This window comes from Glandiceps talaboti, chromosome 20, assembly GCF_964340395.1.
Source record: "Glandiceps talaboti chromosome 20, keGlaTala1.1, whole genome shotgun sequence".
Classification (NCBI taxonomy): domain Eukaryota; kingdom Metazoa; phylum Hemichordata; class Enteropneusta; family Spengelidae; genus Glandiceps; species Glandiceps talaboti.
In genome coordinates, this window is record NC_135568.1 from 19,635,210 (window position 1) to 19,663,028 (window position 27,819).

At 33.8% G+C, this 27,819-nt stretch overlaps 1 protein-coding gene across 9 annotated transcripts in view; it reads left to right on the top strand.

The window, feature by feature from the left end:
* The window catches only part of LOC144450903 (uncharacterized), a 140,870-nt gene that overhangs the window by 42,549 nt on the left and 70,502 nt on the right, over window positions 1-27,819 (top strand). For all 9 annotated transcript variants that reach the window (XR_013482268.1, XM_078141657.1, XM_078141660.1 and 6 more), the window contains exon 2: window positions 10,936-11,052. Coding sequence is in view for 8 of the 9 variants with exons in the window: in XM_078141657.1 (XP_077997783.1) it covers window positions 10,936-11,052 (117 nt within the window). In the remaining variant the exon portion in view is untranslated. The remainder of the gene's footprint in view (window positions 1-10,935; window positions 11,053-27,819) is intronic.

Here is a 27,819-nt window from a genome sequence, read left to right on the forward strand (position 1 = left end):
TTTGGTTTTAATGCATCATTTGCATAATTAATGATTGGGGGGGGGTAATTAGACAATATTGTAGCTTTACACATTGATTGTAACAAAGCACACATGTCCCTATTAGACATTTGAATAATCAGGTTCATAAAGAACCATTAGTCAATTCCAATATATACACAGGAAATGTACTTGATTTCAGTGAGTAACTTAATACATATGAAATTGCTACTTGTTTTTGAGTAAAGAATGTTACAGTGTAGTCATAGATTGCTAGCCTTAAAAATGCTTGGCAAAATTGTATACTATTTATTCAGTTAGAACGTAAGTCAGCCTAAGAGTGAGAAACTACATGTGTAAGCCAAGAGAACACTTTCACTTTACAGTAGAGTCAACTTGTCAAAATCAAAGGATATACATGTACCATTCCCAGGAGGTGGCTATTGCTATTGTATTATACAACTGCCAACATCAGACTGTTGAGGAATAGACCCTGTTAGAAACAGTGAAAGTAAACAAATGAATTGGATTAATAACACTTGGCACAGCAAGTTGGAAATACAGAGAGAAAAGTACTACATTCCATCATTTGATGTGAATAGGTGTATGGCCGCTTTACAGAATAGTTCACATTCACAAACAAATTTGAAGTTCCCTTGGCAATTCATGTACATGCAGAGAGGCCATAGAACTGTTCTTATCAAACCATGAAATGTAATGCAAGTCTGTTGTTCCAACATGCTGTGCCAATTGTTATTAATCCAATTCCTTAGTTTACTTTCCCTGTTTGTAACAACTAACGAGTTCCATTAAACAACAGTCTGATGTCAATGGTGATATCAGAATATTGAATTATGAAATGAAGTTGACATAACAAAGATAAACAAGCAGAGTGGATTTGCATCATCAGTATATTGATATTATATCATATACAATATTTCATATTTAGAAAGTTGAGGTTTAGGTTATTTGCTTGTAGTTGCACTCTAAACATATTTGAAGCTATGTATGCCATGTCTTTTTGTAATGCTTTATCAGGTCATACTAAATTCTGTCAGTTTATAATGTGGGAACTGTATAGGGTAATATATATATTGACATGATGTGAAAGCACTTATAAGAAACCTTGAAGACTTAAAAAGCTATTCTTTTTCTAAAAGTAATTGGGTTTGACAGTTTTGTTGTTGGCTGGTACATGTATATAGCTTGATATCCTTGTTGTGCAGCAGACATGTTTATAATGTCTTCTATATAATATAATCTAGACTTAGCTCTCCAATCTAACATACAATACCAGTAATAAGAATGCCCTGTCACCCCTGTACAGTCAGGTGACATGGAGTCACATCTTACAAACTGTGGATAATTTTAATGATTGAATATTGAACAAGTTTGCACTCACCAACTTACCTAGTGCATTTACAGGAATGTACCACAGGGGCATGTATTATTGCTTAGATTGAAAATAGCATACGAAACCTGCTGCTTTATACAAGGGTTGACATACTAGTACTAATAGATATAACACACAAGGGTTGACATACTAGTACTAATATATATAACACACAAGGGTTGACATACTAGTACTAATAGATATAACACACAAGGGTTGACATACTAGTACTAATAGATATAACACACAAGGGTTGACATACTAGTACTAATAGATATAACACACAAGGGTTGACATACTAGTACTAATAGATATAACACACAAGGGTTGACATACTAGTACTAATAGATATAATACACAAGGGTTGACATACTAGTACTAATAGATATAACACACAAGGGTTGACATACTAGTACTAATAGATATAACACACAAGGGTTGACATACTAGTACTAATAGATATAACACACAAGGGTTGACATACTAGTACTAATAGATATAACACACAAGGGTTGACATACTAGTACTAACAGATATAACACACAAGGGTAGACATACTAGTACTAACAGATATAACACACAAGGGTTGTCATACTAGTACTAATTAAGAAATACTACATGCCCCTATGGAATGTACATTAGGTTTACACTCACCAAACTTACCTCATGTACATTAGGTTTACACTCACCAAACTTACCTCATGTACATTAGGTTTACACTCACCAAACTTACCTCATGTACATTAGGTTTACACTCACCAAACTTACCTCATGTACATTAGGTTTACATTCACCAAACTTACCTCATGTACATTAGGTTTACACTCACCAAACTTACCTCATGTACATTAGGTTTACACTCACCAAACTTACCTCATGTACATTAGGTTTACACTCACCAAACTTACCTCATGTACATTAGGTTTACACTCACCAAACTTACCTCATGTACATTAGGTTTACACTCACCAAACTTACCTCATGTACATTAGGTTTACACTCACCAAACTTACCTCATGTACATTGGGTTTACACTCACCAAACTTCCCTCATGTACATTGGGTTTACACTCACCAAACTTACCTCATGTACATTAGGTTTACACTCACCAAACTTACCTCATGTACATTAGGTTTACACTCACCAAACTTCCCTCATGTACATTGGGTTCACATTAACATATTATTAGCCACAGGTAAACTCAAGGGATCATTTTACCTTGTGTTTGTATCTATAGCCTAAAGATACAGTATATGTACATCATAGATTAGCAGATTTGTTGCATGTACCAGATTTAAGTAAAAAACAGATTACTAAGACTGCAAAATAAAGAATGTCTTGTACTGTGATACCTCATCTAGAGTTACATAGATTGGCAGACAGAAAAACTGGGAATGTAATTAAAACTGAACAGAGAAGAATATTCAGAAAATCTAAGAAAAATACACATTGATTATTAACTAATACATAATATGTTGTGGCATAGATTACTTAATATGTTGAACTAGTCATTAACAAGTATTTGAATGTTATTTCATATCAGTCATAATAGGTTGATCTAGTCAAGTATTTGAATGTTATTTCATATCAGTCATAATAGGTTGAACTAGTCAAGTATTTGAATGTTATTTCATATCAGTCATAATAGGTTGAACTAGTCAAGTATTTGAATGTTATTTCATATCAGTCATAATAGGTTGAACTAGTCAAGTATTTGAATGTTATTTCATATCAGTCATAATAGGTTGAACTAGTCAAGTATTTGAATGTTATTTCATATCAGTCATAATAGGTTGAACTAGTCAAGTATTTGAATGTTATTTCATATCAGTCATAATAGGTTGAACTAGTCAAGTATTTGAATGTTATTTCATATCAGTCATAATAGGTTGAACTAGTCAAGTATTTGAATGTTATTTCATATCAGTCATAATAGGTTGAACTAGTCAAGTATTTGAATGTTATTTCATATCAGTCATTACAGGTTGAACTAGTCAAGTATTTGAATGTTATTTCATATCAGTCATAATAGGTTGAACTAGTCAAGTATTTGAATGTTATTTTGTATCAGTCATAATAGGTTGAACTAGTCAAGTATTTGAATGTTATTTTGTATCAGTCATTATAGGTTGAACTAGTCAAGTATTTGAATGTTATTTTGTATCAGTCATAATAGGTTGAATTAGTCAAGTATTTGAATGTTATTTTGTATCAGTCATTATAGGTTGAATTAGTCATACAAGTATTTGAATGTTATTTCATGTCAGTCATACACCAGATTTAAACTGTTGGTGAGGTTCAGTAGTATACACCAGATTTAAACTGTTGGTGAGGTTCAGTAGTATACACCAGATTTAAACTGAGTGCCTTCTGTAAGGGCAGTCTGGAGTTCCTAGACATAATAATTTCCTGAAATGCAAAATCTTGGCTATAGACGTATATTACAAAGATAACAGTAGGGATTATTAGACAAATGAATAAACATTCAAAAAATGTATGCAAATATACCTAGCAACAAGACCATGCCCATGGCAACAGTCATAGATGATATATATCACAAAAATAACATCAGGAATTCATAGACAAGCGAACAAATATTAAAAACTGTATGCAAATATGTCTAGCAAAATGACCACACTGATAGCAACAGCCAAATGATTGCATATATTGGAAAGATAACAACAGGGATGGATAGGCAACTGGATAATTATTCAGCAACACTATACCTAGCATGGATCAACATTTTTTTTTAAATGTACAGTTGTGCTACAATGCCATTGACACTTTTTTTTTCTCTCACCATTCCAGGGTAAAATAGATTATGATTTCCTGTAGCACATTCCAACCCCACTTTATAGATACAAAAATGTATGACTTTTGCCTATGTCCATCATGAAATCTGTCCCTTTGTGTTTACATCATATACAATGTAGCTTATCCTGAATTGGTGGTGATATTGAATCATCTCTTGGCAGGGAAATTAAAAACACAATAAGACTCTGTGCCTTTTTTCTAGCTGTAGCTTCATTAAATTTTAATATAGCTAAAATGATGAAGGCTTAGTGTTCCATTCATGGGATATTACAGCTGAAATGATGAAGGCTTGATGTTTCACTCATGGGACATTACAGCTAAAATGCTGTAGGCTTAGTGTTTCATTCATGGGATATTACAGCTGAAATGATGTAGACTTGGCAGGGATGTTACTTTTGGTTTGTTGCAGAAGTGTGGCAGAGATGTTACTTTTGGTTTGTGGCAGGGATGTTACTTTTGGTTTGTTGTTGAAGTGTGGCAGGAATGTTACTTTTGGTTTGTTGTTGAAGTGTGGCAGGGATGTTACTTTTGGTTTATTGGTGAAGTGTGGCAGGGATGTTACTTTTGGTTTGTTGGTGAAGTGTGGCAGGGATGTTACTTTTGGTTTGTTGTTGAAGTGTGGCAGGGATGTTACTTTTGGTTTGTTGTTGAAGTGTGGCAGGAATGTTACTTTTGGTTTGTTGTTGAACTTGAAGTGTGGCAGGGATGTTACTTTTGGTTTGTTGTTGAAGTGTGGCAGGAATGTTACTTTTGGTTTGTTGTTGAACTTGAAGTGTTGCAGGGATGTTACTTTTGGTTTGTTGGTGAAGTGTGGCAGGGATGTTACTTTTGGTTTGTTGTTGAAGTGTGGCAGGGATGTTACTTTTGGTTTGTTGGTGAAGTGTGGCAGGGATGTTTCTTTTGGTTTGTTGGTGAAGTGTGGCAGGGATGTTACTTTTGGTTTGTTGGTGAAGTGTGGCAGGGATGTTACTTTTGGTTTGTTGGTGAAGTGTTGCAGGAATGTTACTTTTGGTTTGTTGTTGAAGTGTGGCAGGGATGTTACTTTTGGTTTGTTGGTGAAGTGTGGCAGGGATGTTACTTTTGGTTTGTTGTTGAAGTGTGGCAGGAATGTTACTTTTGGTTTGTTGTTGAACTTGAAGTGTTGCAGGGATGTTAGTTTTGGTTTGTTGGTGAAGTGTGGCAGGGATGTTAGTTTTGGTTTGTTGTTGAAGTGTGGCAGGGATGTTACTTTTGGTTTGTTGTTGAAGTGTTGCAGGGATGTTACTTTTGGTTTGTTGTTGAAGTGTGGCAGGAATGTTACTTTTGGTTTGTTGGTGAAGTGTGGCAGGGATGTTACTTTTGGTTTGTTGTTGAAGTGTGGCAGGAATGTTACTTTTGGTTTGTTGTTGAAGTGTTGCAGGGATGTTACTTTTGGTTTGTTGGTGAAGTGTGGCAGGGATGTTACTTTTGGTTTGTTGTTGAAGTGTGGCAGGAATGTTACTTTTGGTTTGTTGTTGAACTTGAAGTGTTGCAGGGATGTTACTTTTGGTTTGTTGTTGAACTTGAAGTGTTGCAGGGATGTTACTTTTGGTTTGTTGTTGAACTTGAAGTGTGGCAGGGATGTTACTTTTGGTTTGTTGTTGAAGTGTGGCAGGAATGTTACTTTTGGTTTGTTGTTGAACTTGAAGTGTTGCAGGGATGTTACTTTTGGTTTGTTGGTGAAGTGTGGCAGGGATGTTACTTTTGGTTTGTTGTTGAAGTGTGGCAGGGATGTTACTTTTGGTTTGTTGGTGAAGTGTGGCAGGGATGTTACTTTTGGTTTGTTGTTGAAGTGTGGCAGGGATGTTACTTTTGGTTTGTTGGTGAAGTGTGGCAGGGATGTTACTTTTGGTTTGTTGGTGAAGTGTTGCAGGAATGTTACTTTTGGTTTGTTGGTGAAGTGTGGCAGGGATGTTACTTTTGGTTTGTTGGTGAAGTGTGGCAGGGATGTTACTTTTGGTTTGTTGTTGAAGTGTGGCAGGGATGTTACTTTTGGTTTGTTGTTGAAGTGTGGCAGGGATGTTACTTTTGGTTTGTTGTTGAAGTGTGGCAGGAATGTTACTTTTGGTTTGTTGGTGAAATGTGGCAGGAATGTTACTTTTGGTTTGTTGTTGGGTCATTATTCTTTACTTTTTAAGATTAACATAATGTCATGCATAGATATTAGCATTAGCAGTAACAGGTGACATTAATTACTTGACTTAATGTTAACCATTGTATTGTTGATTTTGACATATTTACCATGTTTACTAGAAACCAATATAATCAGATGTTATTGATTATATTACAAAACAATATGTACTGAAATTATTTTAAATATTAGAAACTGATTAACTAAGGGGTAAGAAATATTATCATGGAAAGACCTGTTTTATCAGCTAACACATGTACTATGTATGTCTATAAATCAGTTAGTAATGGAGTTATTGTATATTGCCTTTCATTAAGATGACACTTGTGGAAATCATGGTACCTGTATGGTATATGTAGAGATGAATGTACTAACATCAGTCTAGTAGCAGTGGAAGTCACATGAGTATATTTCAAGATAACTGAATGATAGTAGTGTGAAGTTGAAACCAAGTTCAACTTAAAGATTGGAATCTGATGTCTTTTTGTACAAATGATGTTCTACCAACAAGAGAATTGGGAATCCTGGTCATCTTGGCCTATGAACCATCATTGTTTTATCAACTGTACCTCTATCAATGATGAATTACCATGTCACCTATAGTACTTTTGTTATACCCAGTAATGCATCCAGTGGTACTGTGGCAGTTATTAATGTACTGTGTTTCTTCTGACAACATTGGATATTGAAAATCCTTCTGAACAGTCACTGAACAGAAGAAAATACTGTGTGTGGTTTTGGAGAACCAGAATTAAATCCATACATATCTTCCAACTTGTCATCTCGTTCAAAGCTTGGATAGAACAGAAAGTACATGTATGCCAACTTGGATACAGTAAACTGAGGAGTGTTGGTGTGTACATGTACAGTCATGCATTATTTAAATTTCTGTTGATGTTTCATCAAGTTCTCACATCCAAATTAAACACAATACCAAATATTTCATTGACTAATTTGACACTATTGTGAATGTTGTCAAATGTAGGAAGCATATTCTATTACTGCATCTGACACTTGTTGGCCATGCAATGCCATATAGGTGTTGTTGTTATGCTCCCAATCCAGCGTACATACCACTGATGCCACAATGTCCATCTCATATCGTACATTATATCCTGCAACACAAGGTAATTCACTCATCGCTATATTTTACGCTTTCAACATTACACTGAAAGATGCCAGCTTGGTGTATACATGGTGATGTATGCACTCATAGCATAGACCTATAGTGGTTCCAATTCAACAACAATTCAAACCTTACCCTACAACTTTTGCCACTTATTAAAACTGACAACAGTGAAATTCAGCTTATCAACTGGAAGATCCTAACTGACTCTAACCACTACATATATTATGACTACAGACTCTAACCACTACATGTATTATGACTGTACAGACTCTAACCACTACATGTATTATGACTACAGACTCTAACCACTACATGTATTATGACTGTACAGACTCTAACCACTACATGTATTATGACTGTACAGACTCTAACCACTACATGTATTATGACTGTACAGACTCTAACCACTACATGTATTATGACTACAGACTCTAACCACTACATGTATTATGACTACAGACTCTAACCACTACATGTATTATGACTGTACAGACTCTAACCACTACATGTATTATGACTGTACAGACTCTAACCACTACATGTATTATGACTGTACAGACTCTAACCACTACATGTATTATGACTGTACAGACTCTAACCACTACATGTATTATGACTACAGACTCTAACCACTACATGTATTATGACTACAGACTCTAACCACTACATGTATTATGACTACAGACTCTAACCACTACATGTATTATGACTGTACAGACTCTAACCACTACATGTATTATGACTACAGACTCTAACCACTACATGTATTATGACTACAGACTCTAACCACTACATGTATTATGACTGTACAGACTCTAACCACTACATGTATTATGACTACAGACTCTAACCACTACATGTATTATGACTGTACAGACTCTAACCACTACATGTATTATGACTGTACAAACTCTAACCACTACATGTATTATGACTGTACAGACTCTAACCACTACATGTATTATGACTGTACAGACTCTAACCACTACATGTATTATGACTGTACAGACTCTAACCACTACATGTATTATGACTACAGACTGTAACCACTACATGTATTATGACTACAGACTCTAACCACTACATGTATTATGACTGTACAGACTCTAACCACTACATGTATTATGACTGTACAGACTCTAACCACTACATGTATTATGACTGTACAGACTCTAACCACTACATGTATTATGACTACAGACTCTAACCACTACATGTATTATGACTACAGACTCTAACCACTACATGTATTATGACTACAGACTCTAACCACTACATGTATTATGACTGTACAGACTCTAACCACTACATGTATTATGACTACAGACTCTAACCACTACATGTATTATGACTACAGACTCTAACCACTGCATGTATTATGACTGTACAGACTCTAACCACTACATGTATTATGACTGTACAGACTCTAACCACTACATGTATTATGACTACAGACTCTAACCACTACATGTATTATGACTGTACAGACTCTAACCACTACATGTATTATGACTGTACAAACTCTAACCACTACATGTATTATGACTGTACAGACTCTAACCACTACATGTATTATGACTGTACAGACTCTAACCACTACATGTATTATGACTGTACAGACTCTAACCACTACATGTATTATGACTACAGACTCTAACCACTACATGTATTATGACTACAGACTCTAACCACTACATGTATTATGACTGTACAGACTCTAACCACTACATGTATTATGACTGTACAGACTCTAACCACTACATGTATTATGACTACAGACTCTAACCACTACATGTATTATGACTGTACAAACTCTAACCACTATATGTATTATGACTACAGACTCTAACCACTACATGTATTATGACTGTACAGACTCTAACCACTACATGTATTATGACTACAGACTCTAACCACTACATGTATTATGACTGTACAGACTCTAACCACTACATGTATTATGACTACAGACTCTAACCACTACATGTATTATGACTGTACAGACTCAAACCACTACATGTATTATGACTACAGACTCTAACCACTACATGTATTATGACTACAGACTCTAACCACTACATGTATTATGACTACAGACTCTAACCACTACATGTATTATGACTGTACAGACTCTAACCACTACATGTATTATGACTACAGACTCTAACCACTACATGTATTATGACTACAGACTCTAACCACTACATGTATTATGACTGTACTGACTCTAACCACTACATGTATTATGACTACAGACTCTAACCACTACATGTATTATGACTGTACAAACTCTAACCACTACATGTATTATGACTACAGACTCTAACCACTACATGTATTATGACTACAGACTCTAACCACTACATGTATTATGACTGTACAAACTCTAACCACTACATGTATTATGACTGTACAAACTCTAACCACTACATGTATTATGACTACAGACTCTAACCACTACATGTATTATGACTACAGACTCTAACCACTACATGTATTATGACTGTACAGACTCTAACCACTACATGTATTATGACTGTACAGACTCTAACCACTACATGTATTATGACTACAGACTCTAACCACTACATGTATTATGACTACAGACTCTAACCACTACATGTATTATGACTGTACAGACTCTAACCACTACATGTATTATGACTGTACAGACTCTAACCACTACATGTATTATGACTACAGACTCTAACCACTACATGTATTATGACTACAGACTCTAACCACTACATGTATTATGACTACAGACTCTAACCACTACATGTATTATGACTACAGACTCTAACCACTACATGTATTATGACTACAGACTCTAACCACTACATGTATTATGACTACAGACTCTAACCACTACATGTATTATGACTGTACAGACTCAAACCACTACATGTATTATGACTGTACAGACTCTAACCACTACATGTATTATGACTGTACAGACTCTAACCACTACATGTATTATGACTACAGACTCTAACCACTACATGTATTATGACTACAGACTCTAACCACTACATGTATTATGACTGTACAAACTCTAACCACTACATGTATTATGACTGTACAAACTCTAACCACTACATGTATTATGACTGTACAAACTCTAACCACTACATGTATTATGACTGTACAAACTCTAACCACTACATGTATTATGACTGTACAAACTCTAACCACTACATGTATTATGACTGTACAAACTCTAACCACTACATGTATTATGACTGTACAGACTCTAACCACTACATGTATTATGACTGTACAAACTCTAACCACTACATGTATTATGACTGTACAAACTCTAACCACTAATCTTGTTGTCATTTCTTACTACATATACCCTATTCTGTATCTTACCAGGACATTTTGTTTCTTTTACTTCAGTCATTATATTCTGTGCCTATGTAATTAGACTTATTACATTTGTACTTTATTTCTGTATCTTCATCACAGGAAGCTGAAGAACTAGCATATTTGGGTTACAAAGAAAAGATACCTGGACTTCCTGAGGAAAAATATGACACGGATGGAAGATTAAGAAAAGTTGAATTCAGTGTTCAGCCTATTGAGGTGAGATATAGATAACTTCCATTGTATTGAGTAACAACCTACCTTATTTGTATATATACAACACTAGTCAATTGTTACATGTTTGTTGTAGGTTATTAAAATACTTGGTTAGAATGTTTGTAGGTTATTAAAATACTTGGTTAGAATGTTTGTTGTAGGTTATTACAATACTTGCTTAGAATGTTTGTTGTAGGTTATTAAAATACTTGGTTAGAATGTTTGTAGGTTATTAAAATACTTGGTTAGAATGTTTGTAGGTTATTAAAATACTTGGTTAGAATGTTTGTTGTAGGTTATTAAAATACTTGGTTAGAATGTTTGTAGGTTATTAAAATACTTGGTTAGAATGTTTGAATTTCCATTTGAAGACTTGGTTAGAATGTTTGTTGTAGGTTATTACAATACTTGGTTAGAATGTTTGTAGGTTATTAAAATACTTGGTTAGAATGTTTGAATTTCCATTTGAAGACTTGGTTAGAATGTTTGTAGTAGGTTATTACAATACTTGGTTAGAATGTTTGTAGGTTATTAAAATACTTGGTTAGAATGTTTGTAGTAGGTTATTACAATACTTGGTTAGAATGTTTGTAGGTTATTACAATACTTGGTTAGAATGTTTGTAGGTTATTACAATACTTGGTTAGAATGTTTGTAGTAGGTTATTACAATACTTGGTTAGAATGTTTGTAGGTTATTACAATACTTGGTTAGAATGTTTGTAGGTTATTAAAATACTTGGTTAGAATGTTTGTTGTAGGTTATTACAATACTTGGTTAGAATGTTTGTTGTAGGTTATTAAAATACTTGGTTAGAATGTTTGTAGGTTATTAAAATACTTGGTTAGAATGTTTGTTGTAGGTTATTACAATACTTGGTTAGAATGTTTGTAGGTTATTAAAATACTTGGTTAGAATGTTTGTTGTAGGTTATTAAAATACTTGGTTAGAATGTTTGTAGGTTATTACAATACTTGGTTAGAATGTTTGTAGGTTATTAAAATACTTGGTTAGAATATTTGTTGTAGGTTATTAAAATACTTGGTTAGAATGTTTGTTGTAGGTTATTACAATACTTGGTTAGAATGTTTGTTGTAGGTTATTACAATACTTGGTTAGAATGTTTGTAGGTTATTAAAATACTTGGTTAGAATGTTTGTTGTAGGTTATTAAAATACTTGGTTAGAATGTTTGTAGGTTATTACAATACTTGGTTAGAATGTTTGTAGGTTATTAAAATACTTGGTTAGAATATTTGTTGTAGGTTATTACAATATTTGGTTAGAATGTTTGTTGTAGGTTATTAAAATACTTGGTTAGAATGTTTGTAGGTTATTACAATACTTGGTTAGAATGTTTGTAGGTTATTACAATACTTGGTTAGAATGTTTGTTTAGGTTATTAAAATACTTGGTTAGAATATTTGTTGTAGGTTATTACAATATTTGGTTAGAATGTTTGTAGTAGGTTATTACAATACTTGGTTAGAATGTTTGTAGGTTATTACAATACTTGGTTAGAATGTTTGTAGGTTATTACAATACTTGGTTAGAATGTTTGTAGGTTATTACAATACTTGGTTAGAATGTTTGTTTAGGTTATTAAAATACTTGGTTAGAATGTTAGTAGGTTATTACAATACTTGGTTAGAATGTTAGTAGGTTATTACAATACTTGGTTAGAATGTTTGTAGGTTATTACAATACTTGGTTAGAATGTTTGTAGGTTATTACAATACTTGGTTAGAATGTTTGTTTAGGTTATTAAAATACTTGGTTAGAATGTTTGTTGTAGAGTATTACAATATTTGGTTAGAATATTTGTTGTAGAGTATTACAATATTTGGTTAGAATGTTTGTAGGTTATTACAATACTTGGTTAGAATGTTTGTAGGTTATTACAATACTTGGTTAGAATGTTTGTAGTAGGTTATTAAAATACTTGGTTAGAATGTTTGTAGTAGGTTATTAAAATACTTGGTTAGAATGTTTGTAGGTTATTAAAATACTTGGTTAGAATGTTTGTAGGTTATTAAAATACTTGGTTAGAATGTTTGTAGTAGGTTATTACAATACTTGGTTAGAATGTTTGTTGTAGGTTATTAAAATACTTGGTTAGAATATTTGTTGTAGGTTATTACAATATTTGGTTAGAATGTTTGTTGTAGGTTATTACAATATTTGGTTAGAATGTTTGTAGGTTATTACAATATTTGGTTAGAATGTTTGTTGTAGGTTATTAAAATACTTGGTTAGAATGTTTGTAGGTTATTAAAATATTTGGTTAGAATGTTTGTAGGTTATTACAATATTTGGTTAGAATGTTTGTTGTAGGTTATTAAAATACTTGGTTAGAATGTTTGTAGGTTATTACAATACTTGGTTAGAATGTTTGTAGGTTATTACAATACTTGGTTAGAATGTTTGTTGTAGGTTATTACAATACTTGGTTAGAATGTTTGTAGGTTATTACAATACTTGGTTAGAATGTTTGTTGTAGGTTATTACAATACTTGGTTAGAATGTTTGTAGGTTATTACAATACTTGGTTAGAATGTTTGTTGTAGGTTATTAAAATACTTGGTTAGAATGTTTGTAGGTTATTAAAATACTTGGTTAGAATGTTTGAATTTCCATTTGAAGACTTGGTTAGAATGTTTGTAGTAGGTTATTACAATACTTGGTTAGAATGTTTGTTGTAGGTTATTAAAATACTTGGTTAGAATGTTTGTAGGTTATTAAAATACTTGGTTAGAATGTTTGTTGTAGGTTATTAAAATACCTGGGTGGAATATTTCCTGGAGATGTCTAAAACCAAATATCAATTAAAGTAAAGTGTGCGTTCACAAACAACGGCAGTGGTGATGATTTCAGATACAACATATATATAGGAAATATATGCATTATATATTGTGTAGTTACATGGATATAGTAAATATATGCATTATATATTGTGTAGTTACATATATATAGGAAATATATGCATTATATATTGTGTAGTTACATGGATATAGTAAATATATGTATTGTGTAGTTACATGGATATAGTAAATATATATATTGTGTAGTTACATGGATATAGTAAATATATGTATTGTGTAGTTACATGGATATAGTAAATATATGTATTGTGTAGTTACATGGATATAGTAAATATATGTATTGTGTAGTTACATGGATATAGTAAATATATGTATTGTGTAGTTACATGGATATAGTAAATATATGTATTGTGTAGTTACATGGATATAGTAAATATATATATTGTGTAGTTACATGGATATAGTAAATATATGTATTGTGTAGTTACATGGATATAGTAAATATATATATTGTGTAGTTACATGGATATAGTAAATATATGTATTGTGTAGTTACATGGATATAGTAAATATATGTATTGTGTAGTTACATGGATATAGTAAATATATGTATTGTGTAGTTACATGGATATAGTAAATATATATATTGTGTAGTTACATGGATATAGTAAATATATGTATTGTGTAGTTACATGGATATAGTAAATATATATATTGTGTAGTTACATGGATATAGTAAATATATATATTGTGTAGTTACATGGATATAGTAAATATATGTATTGTGTAGTTACATGGATATAGTAAATATATGTATTGTGTAGTTACATGGATATAGTAAATATATATGTATTGTGTAGTTACATGGATATAGTAAATATATGTATTGTGTAGTTACATGGATATAGTAAATATATGTATTGTGTAGTTACATGGATATAGTAAATATATGCATTATATATTGTGTAGTTACATGGATATAGTAAATATATGCATTGTGTAGTTACGAGTATATTGTAAATATGTACCGGTACATTGTATACTGTGTAGCTATATTGTAAATGCTATAATTATATTGCATTTCTCTGATATGAAATTGTAATAGAGAAATAATAGATAATATGACTTTCTGTATACTTTCATATTGTACTAGACTGTGACAGTTACTATTAATGTGTTATGTACTACTGCCCTCTTTAGGTGCACACTGTAAAAGCTAATACTAATGCCACTGTCAGGTTAATAAATATGTCATAATCATAATTCTACTATGTGAATGATGAAGTAACTATTTCCCTCTCACCAAAATGGCACAGAGCAATGATTGACAACACCTGTATTGGTGTCACAGTATAAATATACATCTTACTAGTCAATACTAATACTGTAATAGGTATGGGGGGGGGGGGGGTTGTCACAGTATAAATATACATCTTACTAGTCAATACTAATAATACTGTAATAGGTGGGGGGTGGGGGTCACAGTATAAATATACATCTTACTAGTCAATACTAATAATACTGTAATAGGTAGGGGGGTGTCACAGTATAAATATACATCTTACTAGTCAATACTAATAATACTGTAATAGGTAGGGGGGGTGTCACAGTATAAATATACATCTTACTAGTCAATACTAATAATACTGTAATAGGTATGAGGGGGTGTCACAGTATAAATATACATCTTACTAATCGAATCTCACGCAACATAAGCACTCAGACAGCAGCAACTAAAGACACCAAGATATTCTTGTTTTTGAGCTTGAGAATTATTTATCAGCACCAAATTATCACATACAACGCAATAATGTTATAAATAATACAGTTCAACATAATCTATCTTATACTAGGATTCTAGGACAACTGCCCCCCCCCCCCCCCCCCCCGGACAATTGCCCCCGGACAATTGCCCCCGAAGGACAACTGCCCCCCCCCCCCCCCCCCCCCCCAGACAATTGCCCCGGAAGGACAACTGCCCCCCAGACAATTGCCCCCGGACAACTGCCCCCCGGACAATTGCCCCCGGACAATTGCCCCCGAAGGACAACTGCCCCCCGGACAATTGCCCCCGGACAACTGCCCCTGAAGGACAACTGTACCTCGGACAATTGCCCCCGAAGGACAACTGCCTCTCGGACTACTGCCCCCGAACGAAAAAAAAAATAGTATTACAGATGTACGGGTTTGTCATTCATTAAAAAGTCACCGTCGGCAACTTACCGACGCAATTTGCATACATTATACTCACTACATTCACATGTTTTACTCTATTGTTATCTGTGATTATTGTTATAAAAGTCGGCATGATGCTTTAACTTACCGCTGTAATTCACATAATTTATATGCACGTTCTACTCTATTGTCATCTGTGATAATTGTTACGACAATTATATTATTTTTTCTACTTTTGACTCGTTTTCTATCTTGTTACCTGTATATTTTGTATTGAACTGATAATAGATAAATCTTTTCTAGTAAAAAAAATGACTTCGTGTTTGTGTTTAGTGAGTATAATGTACGCAAATTGCGGCGGTAAGTTGCCGATGGTGACTTTTTAATGAATGACAAACCCGTACATCTGTAATACTAGTTTTTTTTTCGTTCGGGGGCAGTAGTCCGGGGGGCAATTGTCCTTCGGGGGCAGTTGTCCGGGGGGCAATTGTCCGGGGGGCAGTTGTCCTTTGGGGGCAATTGTCCCGGGGGGCAGTTGTCCTGTTACCTTATACTAGTGTTCTTTGGTCTCTACACTGGTCTTCAATGGTGGCTGAACAGATGGTTTATGTCGGAATGACTAAATGATGTGTACAGAAATTGTCCAATACGTCTTTATCTTTACGAATGTTAAATTTCGCTATTCTCAAACTGCACTGTTTTTCACACCAAAGCCTTTACCTTTGACGGCTATACACCCAACATGGAAACTTCTTGTTGCCAGTAGGTAGTAGTTTACCTCACACTTACTTCAAAGGTGGATGTGGACATTTTATACAGGTGAACAATGCACATTGAGTTCCGACAAAGAGCATGTATACACGTGGATAGCTGAACACCGACGCACCATTCCACGTCGACCAAGCGTCACTGCTACCTTGCACCACCATTGTCTGGCGAAGTCTGACTCCCACCTTCTACACTAACATAAGACGTTGTTCTCTCTAATTAGTTTCTCATTGTCTCAACTATAATATACTCTCTCGACCAATCAAAAGATCTAATGTCTCTCGAGTCATTATAATAATAGCACATCCAGGTGGACGTCTACACAGTTGTATGTTAATGAATTCAGAGTACAAAATAAACTACTTCAAATACATTTAGTGCTAATACTCAAGCTCTACGTAACACAAGCTTCATTAGAATTGATGGTGTAGTTTTTAGATATCGTGTCCACAGACAGACAGACAGACAGACACACACACACACACACACACACACACACACACACACACACACATATACACATAGACAAACAGAACCTAACATTTCAATCCTTAAAGGAGGTAAAAATGCACTCTTCAAATTCAATTAAATTTGGTACATACTTGCATATGTTCTGTTGCATTCCAACAATTATTGTGTCTAGGAACGGAAATCTAAAGACTTTGTCATTACAGTAGGCATTCAGTTTAAATCTAAAAATATTGTTTCCCAACAAGGTACCATGATGATGTAATAAAGTAACGATTTGAGAAGCTGGTGTTGTGTTTATTTTCTAAATCAATTTTAACTATTCTTGTTTGTTTGTGTAAGAAATCAACTTTACTGTGACTACATTATAAATTATTTATGAGTTAGTTCTACTGAGTGCTGTCCACTGGTGACCCTTTCTGGTCCCCACTCACCATGAAAAAGGACTTGCTATTTCATGGTGAGTCTGGGGCGACGAAGGTGCCTTGTAGGGAAAACATATTTTTAAAAAGCAAAAAAAAAATGTAAAGGTAAATTACAAAAAAATATATATATTTGTAAACAATTATGGCCAATCCCAAGCCCCTGTGGTCCAGCCATAAAACTAACAAAAAATACATATTTGTAAACAATTATGGCCAATCCCAAGCCCCTGTGGTCCAGCCATAAAACTAACAAAAAATACATATTTGTAAACAATTATGGCCAATCCCAAGCCCCTGTGGTCCAGCCATAAAACTAACAAAAATACATATTTGTAAACAATTATGGCCAATCCCAAGCCCCTGTGGTCCAGCCATAAAACTAACAAGAATACATATTTGTAAACAATTATGGCCAATCCCAAGCCCCTGTGGTTCAGCCATAAAACTAACAAAAAATATATATTTGTAAACAATTATGGCCAATCCTAAGCCCCTGTGGTCCAGCCATAAAACTAACAAAAAATATATATTTGTAATTGTAAACAATTATGGCCAATCCCAAGCCCCTGTGGTCCAGCCATAAAACTAACAAAAAATATATATTTGTAAACAAATATGGCCAATCCCAAGCCCCTGTGGTCCAGCCATAAAACTAACAAAAAATATATATTTGTAAACAATTATGGCCAATCCCAAGCCCCTATGGTCCAGCCATAAACCTTCCATCATATTGGCCACAAAGGTGACATTCTGCGTAATACACAGATGACATTCAATGTATGCCACTCTTGCAATACATCTGCAATCTTTTACAATATGATTTAATAATGACATGCATTTGTTATAAAATTTTGTGATGCATTAATCTTCCCTAGGGGTATTTGTTGAAATTGTAAGTATAAGTTTTGGATGAAAGAGGAATAAAGACTTAGCCCCATATTATCAGATCTAGATATGATCTTTCTTTTCTTTTGTAATGACCAGCCAATGATCAAATTAATTATACATTTCAAATTTGGAAAAAGTCAAATGAGAACAAAATTTGATAGTGTACAATTCAGAAATAAATATATTTGGTATTCCAGACATAGAACTGATTACAGGGTAAGATAGCCTGGCCTCATCAGTATTCTATAAATCCCTTGATTACTTGGATTCAGTGGTGCAGGTGTCTATATAATTTATCCTGACATTCCCATAGGAATTGTCATCATCCTTGCTATGACTGATGGCACAGATCAACATCAGTCACTTTCTTTTACTGTGTACAGATCTAGTATTATACCTTAGTTAGAGTTGTATTACCATGTGTACAGGTCTAGTATTATAGAGTTGTATTACCATGTGTACAGATCTAGTATTATACTGTAGAGTTGTATTACCATGTGTACAGATCTAGTATTATACTGTAGAGTTGTATTACCATGTGTACAGATCTAGTATTATAGAGTTGTATTACCATGTGTACAGATCTAGTATTATACTGTAGAGTTGTATTACCATGTGTACAGATCTAGTATTATACCTTAGTTAGAGTTGTATTACCATGTGTACAGATCTAGTATTATAGAGTTGTATTACCATGTGTACAGATCTAGTATTATACCTTAGTTAGAGTTGTATTACCATGTGTACAGATCTAGTATTATACTGTAGAGTTGTATTACCATGTGTACAGATCTAGTATTATACCTTAGTTAGAGTTGTATTACCATGTGTACAGATCTAGTATTATACTGTAGAGTTGTATTACCATGTGTACAGATCTAGTATTATACCTTAGTTAGAGTTGTATTACCATGTGTACAGATCTAGTATTATAGAGTTGTATTACCATGTGTACAGATCTAGTATTATACTGTAGAGTTGTATTACCATGTGTACAGATCTAGTATTATACTGTAGAGTTGTATTACCATGTGTACAGGTCTAGTATTATAGAGTTGTATTACCATGTGTACAGATCTAGTATTATAGAGTTGTATTACCATGTGTACAGATCTAGTATTATACTGTAGAGTTGTATTACCATGTGTACAGATCTAGTATTATACTGTAGAGTTGTATTACCATGTGTACAGATCTAGTATTATAGAGTTGTATTACCATGTGTACAGATCTAGTTGTATTACCATGTGTACAGATCTAGTATTATACTGTAGAGTTGTATTACCATGTGTACAGATCTAGTATTATACTGTAGAGTTGTATTACCATGTGTACAGATCTAGTATTATAGAGTTGTATTACCATGTGTACAGGTCTAGTATTATAGAGTTGTATTACCATGTGTACAGATCTAGTATTATACTGTAGAGTTGTATTACCATGTGTACAGATCTAGTATTATAGAGTTGTATTACCATGTGTACAGATCTAGTATTATAGAGTTGTATTACCATGTGTACAGGTCTAGTATTATAGAGTTGTATTACCATGTGTACAGATCTAGTATTATACTGTAGAGTTGTATTACCATGTGTACAGATCTAGTATTATACCTTAGTTAGAGTTGTATTACCATGTGTACAGATCTAGTATTATACTGTAGAGTTGTATTACCATGTGTACAGATCTAGTATTATAGAGTTGTATTACCATGTGTACAGATCTAGTATTATAGAGTTGTATTACCATGTGTACAGATCTAGTATTATAGAGTTGTATTACCATGTGTACAGATCTAGTATTATACCTTAGTTAGAGTTGTATTACCATGTGTACAGATCTAGTATTATACTGTAGAGTTGTATTACCATGTGTACAGATCTAGTATTATAGAATTGTATTACCATGTGTACAGATCTAGTATTATACCTTAGAGTTGTATTACCATGTGTACAGATCTAGTATTATACTGTAGAGTTGTATTACCATGTGTACAGATCTAGTATTATAGAATTGTATTACCATGTGTACAGATCTAGTATTATAGAGTTGTATTACCATGTGTACAGATCTAGTATTATAGAGTTGTATTACCATGTGTACAGATCTAGTATTATAGAGTTGTATTACCATGTGTACAGATCTAGTATTATACTGTAGAGTTGTATTACCATGTGAACAGATCTAGTATTATAGAGTTGTATTACCATGTGTACAGATCTAGTATTATACTGTAGAGTTGTATTACCATGTGTACAGATCTAGTATTATAGAGTTGTATTACCATGTGTACAGATCTAGTATTATAGAGTTGTATTACCATGTGTACAGATCTAGTATTATACTGTAGAGTTGTATTACCATGTGTACAGATCTAGTATTATACCTTAGTTAGAGTTGTATTACCATGTGTACAGATCTAGTATTATACTGTAGAGTTGTATTACCATGTGTACAGATCTAGTATTATAGAGTTGTATTACCATGTGTACAGATCTAGTATTATACTGTAGAGTTGTATTACCATGTGTACAGATCTAGTATTATAGAGTTGTATTACCATGTGTACAGATCTAGTATTATAGAGTTGTATTACCATGTGTACAGATCTAGTATTATAGAGTTGTATTACCATGTGTACAGGTCTAGTATTATACTGTAGAGTTGTATTACCATGTGTACAGATCTAGTATTATACTATAGAGTTGTATTACCATGTGTACAGATCTAGTATTATAGAGTTGTATTACCATGTGTACAGATCTAGTATTATACCTTAGTTAGAGTTGTATTACCATGTGTACAGATCTAGTATTATACCTTAGTTAGAGTTGTATTACCATGTGTACAGATCTAGTATTATAGAGTTGTATTACCATGTGTACAGATCTAGTATTATACCTTAGTTAGAGTTGTATTACCATGTGTACAGATCTAGTATTATACCTTAGTTAGAGTTGTATTACCATGTGTACAGATCTAGTATTATAGAGTTGTATTACATGTACATATATACTAGGAAAGCACAGAAAAAAATTTCAGTGGCACCTCTGTGGATATGACTGACTGGCCAAGTAGAATGAACCTGAACCTGACATGTTCACCACTAGTACATGTACATATTACCAGGTACATTACCATAACATGTATTACCAGGTACATTACTATAGTATGTATTACCAGGTACATTACTATAGTATGTATTACCAGGTACATTACTATAGTACATATTACCAGGTACATTACCATAGTACATATTACCAGGTACATTACCATAGTACATATTACCAGGTACATTACCATAGTACATATTACCAGGTACATTACCATAGTACATATTACCAGGTACATTACTATAGTATGTATTACCAGGTACATTACTATAGTATGTATTACCAGGTACATTACCATAGTACATATTACCAGGTACATTACCATAGTACATATTACCAGGTACATTACTATAGTACATATTACCAGGTACATTACCATAGTACATATTACCAGGTACATTACTATAGTACATATTACCAGGTACATTACCATAGTACATATTACCAGGTACATTACCATAGTACATATTACCAAGTACATTACTATAGTACATATTACCAGGTACATTACCATAGTACATATTACCAAGTACATTACCATAGTACATATTACCAGGTACATTACCATAGTACATATTACCAGGTACATTACCATAGTACATATTACCAGGTACATTACTATAGTATGTATTACCAGGTACATTACCATAGTACATATTACCAGGTACATTACCATAGTACATATTACCAGGTACATTACTATAGTACATATTACCAGGTACATTACCATAGTACATATTACCAGGTACATTACCATAGTACATATTACCAAGTACATTACTATAGTACATATTACCAGGTACATTACCATAGTACATATTACCAAGTACATTACCATAGTACATATTACCAAGTACATTACTATAGTACATATTACCAAGTACATTACCATAGTATGTATTACCAGGTACATTACCATAGTACATATTACCAAGTACATTACCATAGTACATATTACCAGGTACATTACCATAGTACATATTACCAAGTACATTACTATAGTACATATTACCAGGTACATTACCATAGTACATATTACCAGGTACATTACCATAGTACATATTACCAGGTACATTACCATAGTACATATTACCAAGTACATTACCATAGTACATATTACCAGGTACATTACCATAGTACATATTACCAGGTACATTACTGTAGTACATATTACCAGGTACATTACCATAGTACATATTACCAGGTACATTACCATAGTACATATTACCAGGTACATTACCATAGTACATATTACCAAGTACATTACTATAGTATGTATTACCAGGTACATTACCATAGTACATATTACCAAGTACATTACCATAGTATGTATTACCAGGTACATTACCATAGTACATATTACCAGGTACATTACTATAGTATGTATTACCAGGTACATTACCATAGTACATATTACCAGGTACATTACCATAGTACATATTACCAGGTACATTACTATAGTATGTATTACCAGGTACATTACCATAGTACATATTACCAAGTACATTACCATAGTATGTATTACCAGGTACATTACCATAGTACATATTACCAGGTACATTACTATAGTATGTATTACCAGGTACATTACCATAGTACATATTACCAGGTACATTACCATAGTACATATTACCAAGTACATTACTATAGTACATATTACCAGGTACATTACTATAGCATGTATTACCAGGTACATTACCATAGTATGTATTACCAGGTACATTACCATAGTACATATTACCAAGTACATTACTATAGTATGTATTACCAGGTACATTACCATAGTACATATTACCAAGTACATTACTATAGTATGTATTACCAGGTACATTACCATAGTACATATTACCAGGTACATTACTATAGTACATGTATGTATTACCAGGTACATTACCATAGTACATATTACCAAGTACATTACTATAGTACATATTACCAGGTACATTACCATAGTACATATTACCAGGTACATTACTATAGTACATGTATGTATTACCAGGTACATTACCATAGTACATATTACCAAGTACATTACCATAGTACATATTACCAAGTACATTACCATAGTACATATTACCAGGTACATTACCATAGTACATATTACCAGGTACATTACCATAGTACATATTACCAGGTACATTACCATAGTACATATTACCAGGTACATCACTAGTACATATTACCAGGTATATCACTAGTTCATATTACCAGGTATATCACTAGTACACTGTACATATTACCAGGTATATCACTAGTACACTGTACATATTACTAGGTACATCACTAGTACACTGTACATATTACTAGGTACATCACTAGTACACTGTACTTATTACCAGGTATATCACTAGTACACTGTACATATTACCAGGTACATCACTAGTACACTGTACATATTACCAGGTACATCACTAGTACACTTTACATATTACTAGGTATATCACTAGTACACTGTACATATTACTAGGTACATCACTAGTACACTGTACATATTACCAGGTACATCACTAGTAGACTGTACATATTACCAGGTACATCACTAGTACACTGTACATATTACCAGGTAAATCACTAGTACACTGTACATATTACCAGGTACATCACTAGTACACTGTACATATTACCAGGTAAATCACTAGTACACTCTACATATTACCAGGTATATCACTATTACACTGTACATATTACCAGGTACATCACTAGTAGACTGTACATATTACCAGGTATATCACTAGTACACTGTACATATTACCAGGTACATCACTAGTACACTGTACATATTACCAGGTACATCACTAGTACACTGTACATATTACCAGGTATATCACTATTACACTGTACATATTACCAGGTACATCACTAGTACACTGTACATATTACCAGGTAAATCACTAGTACACTCTACATATTACCAGGTATATCACTATTACACTGTACATATTACCAGGTACATCACTAGTACACTGTACATATTACCAGGTACATCACTAGTACACTCTACATATTACCAGGTATATCACTAGTACACTGTACATATTACCAGGTATATCACTAGTACACTGTACTTATTACCAGGTACAGTACATGTATAGTACATTTTATCACGTATACAAATGTATCCAGTGATGCAGAACCAATGAAACCAATACTGTACAATGTGTGAAATACAAGCTGCAATACTAATATTCTACTATTGTTCACTGTACAGTGTACATGTAAATATTCACTATAATAGTATATTGATGTGACCTTTTGAAATGTCACATGTTACTGTCAGTGTTGTCCCCAATTTAAGATGGATGCTTCCACACTATTGTGTACCCTACATGACAGTAGTGACAGCTATCAGCAGTTGTCTTCTCTCTGAGAATGGTTCCTTCCATACTGTTGCATGTCATGTTAATGGTACATTTAGCTTTCACCATTCATAAATGGTACCTTCTCCAATATTGTTCCCCATTGGAAAATAGTACATTCTATTCAGCATCATCCAAAATGATACGTCCCCTCACAAAATGTATGTTACTATCCTACTTACAAATGGTATGATCCTGTGATGGTAAAAGCCCATGGATTAGACTGTGTATGCTGTACTGGGCTAAAATGATGAGTTGTGTGTGGAATTCTTCAACTAAAACATGAAACAAACCATGTCATTCTAGTATGTTGTATGTGATAGCAAATCATTGTCTCTTGGACAATGTTTATGACAACTGGATTTGTGGTTGCATCACCGCTTGCCTTACGAAGGAGAAGAGTACATTTTAATCCATATGTGGAGGAGGTATGCTTACTAGTATTATTTGGATATAGTTTTTGGTGTTGTTATTGATAAATGAGTTAACTTTGAATTCAGCTACTGATTCAGTGTAGAATTTGAATCATTAGTACAGTTTTCAAGAATGATGCTATTTTAGGCAGAATGGTTGCAATGTCCTTGACAGTGTGAGGTCAAAGGCGATTTGTTTCCAGTGCTCTTGGCAATGTGATGCGGCAGAGACAGTTTGGTGTCAATACCCTTAGCAAAACGGAAGTCCAAGACGATTTGGTGTCAACATCCTTGTTTCAATGTGTTGCCAAAGATGATTTGGCAATTATGTCCTTGACAGTGTGAAGCCAAAACGATTTGGTGCCATCCTTGTGGCAATGTGTTTCCAAAGACAATTGGGCATTGATATCCGTACTAATGTGACACTTTGATGGCAAGGTCCCTGACACTATGAAGGAGGGTATAGTTCAGAGCTGATATCCTTGGCAATGACACATCAAAGATGAATTGTGAAGTATTGATGTGTTTCAGTATGTTCACATACCCTATGTTCCTTGAGCTAGGATATGTCTGTTGAAGTCAAAATGTACACTTCAACACAACATTACATATAGATCATAAGATTGTCAATCCGTTTGATGTGATGTCATGGAAAGTACAAACAAACAAACAAATGAACAATTACTGTTAATATTCAACGTTGATGCTAAAGATTATGTACATGATATAGATTAATTTATACCATATTTCAACTACTTGTCCCTAGGCTCCCCTCTTTAGTAAAACTAATCAATATTTCATTGTGAGTTCTTCATCAATGCATAACCATTCAGTTTAATCAGTTGAATAAAATGAAAGTCAATTTGGACTCAATATTACCCAATGCCAAATTTGCTGTAAGATGTAGAAATAAATATAGTAAATATTAAATACTTTAAGTTTCTGAATCCATTTCTCTGAATATTTCAACATTATTTCTATATCTGATTATTGTTAGTGTCAGTAATCCCATCTTTGTGTTACACCTAAAATGTCCCCAGATATTGAAATGTCAACATTCAAATTTAAATAACCTCAGTGACTTAAATTTCAGACTGTGTAGTTGTTGGTGTCTACAACATGTGACTTTAATCTATTGTTCATCAATTTCTCTTTCATTAAATGTCAATCAAATGCTGTATTATAATTTCTTATTAATATGAGACACTCTGAATGAAAACACTTTATATGATAGTAAACAAATAAAACATTGTACCTTCCCTTCATGCTGTAAAATGGTGTTTTCAGAACATATACCCCTGGTCCCCAAGTTAATCAAAACATTATGCAGTCTTTAACCACCCACATCCACTCCCACCCCTATAACAACCTCAATGACACAACACACCCACTACATGACAACCTCAATGACACAACACACCCATTACATGACAACCTCAGTGACACAACACACCTACTACATGACAACCTCAGTGACAAACACACCCATTACATGACAACTTCAGTGACACAACACACCCATTACATGACAACTTCAGTGACACAACACACCCATTACATGACAACTTTAGTGACACAACACACCTACTACATGACAACTTCAGTGACACAACACACCCATTACATGACAACTTCAGTGACACAACACACCCATTACATGACAACTTTAGTGACACAACACACCTACTACATGACAACTTCAGTGACACAACACACCTACTACATGACAACTTCAGTGACACAACACACCTATTACATGACAACCTCAGTGATGTGATACACCCATTACATGACAACCTCAGTATTAAACACACCCACCTACTACATGACATTATATGGTATTATAGGTATCTAGATATATAGGTATTTAGGTATTATTGGTAGGTATTATAGGTATATAGGTATATGTGCATATAGGTATTATTGGTATATGGGTATTATGCACTGGTCAATGTCAACCCACCCCACCTCGGGGCATAGTGGGGGATTTGGAAATTAGTCTTATAAAATTTGACAAATGCCCCACCCCCTGGGGCAAGACATTCTGGAAAATCACCACCTATATAAAACAAGTAAAACTCCCAACATTTCCCCCACCATAATGGGTGGGGGATTCAAATATTCTGACTGACACACAACTACTCTTTTACGTCCGTGAAAATGACTAGGGAGGTCAATATGAGGAAATTGCCCCACCCCCTCGGGCATTGTTTCATGGCAAACACGGTCTAATCCCCCACATTTCTCCCATATCGCCTGAGGTGGGGGTCCCTCGGGCATTACATTGACTCGTGCATTATAGGTATATAGGTATTATAGGTATATAGGTGTTATAGGTATATA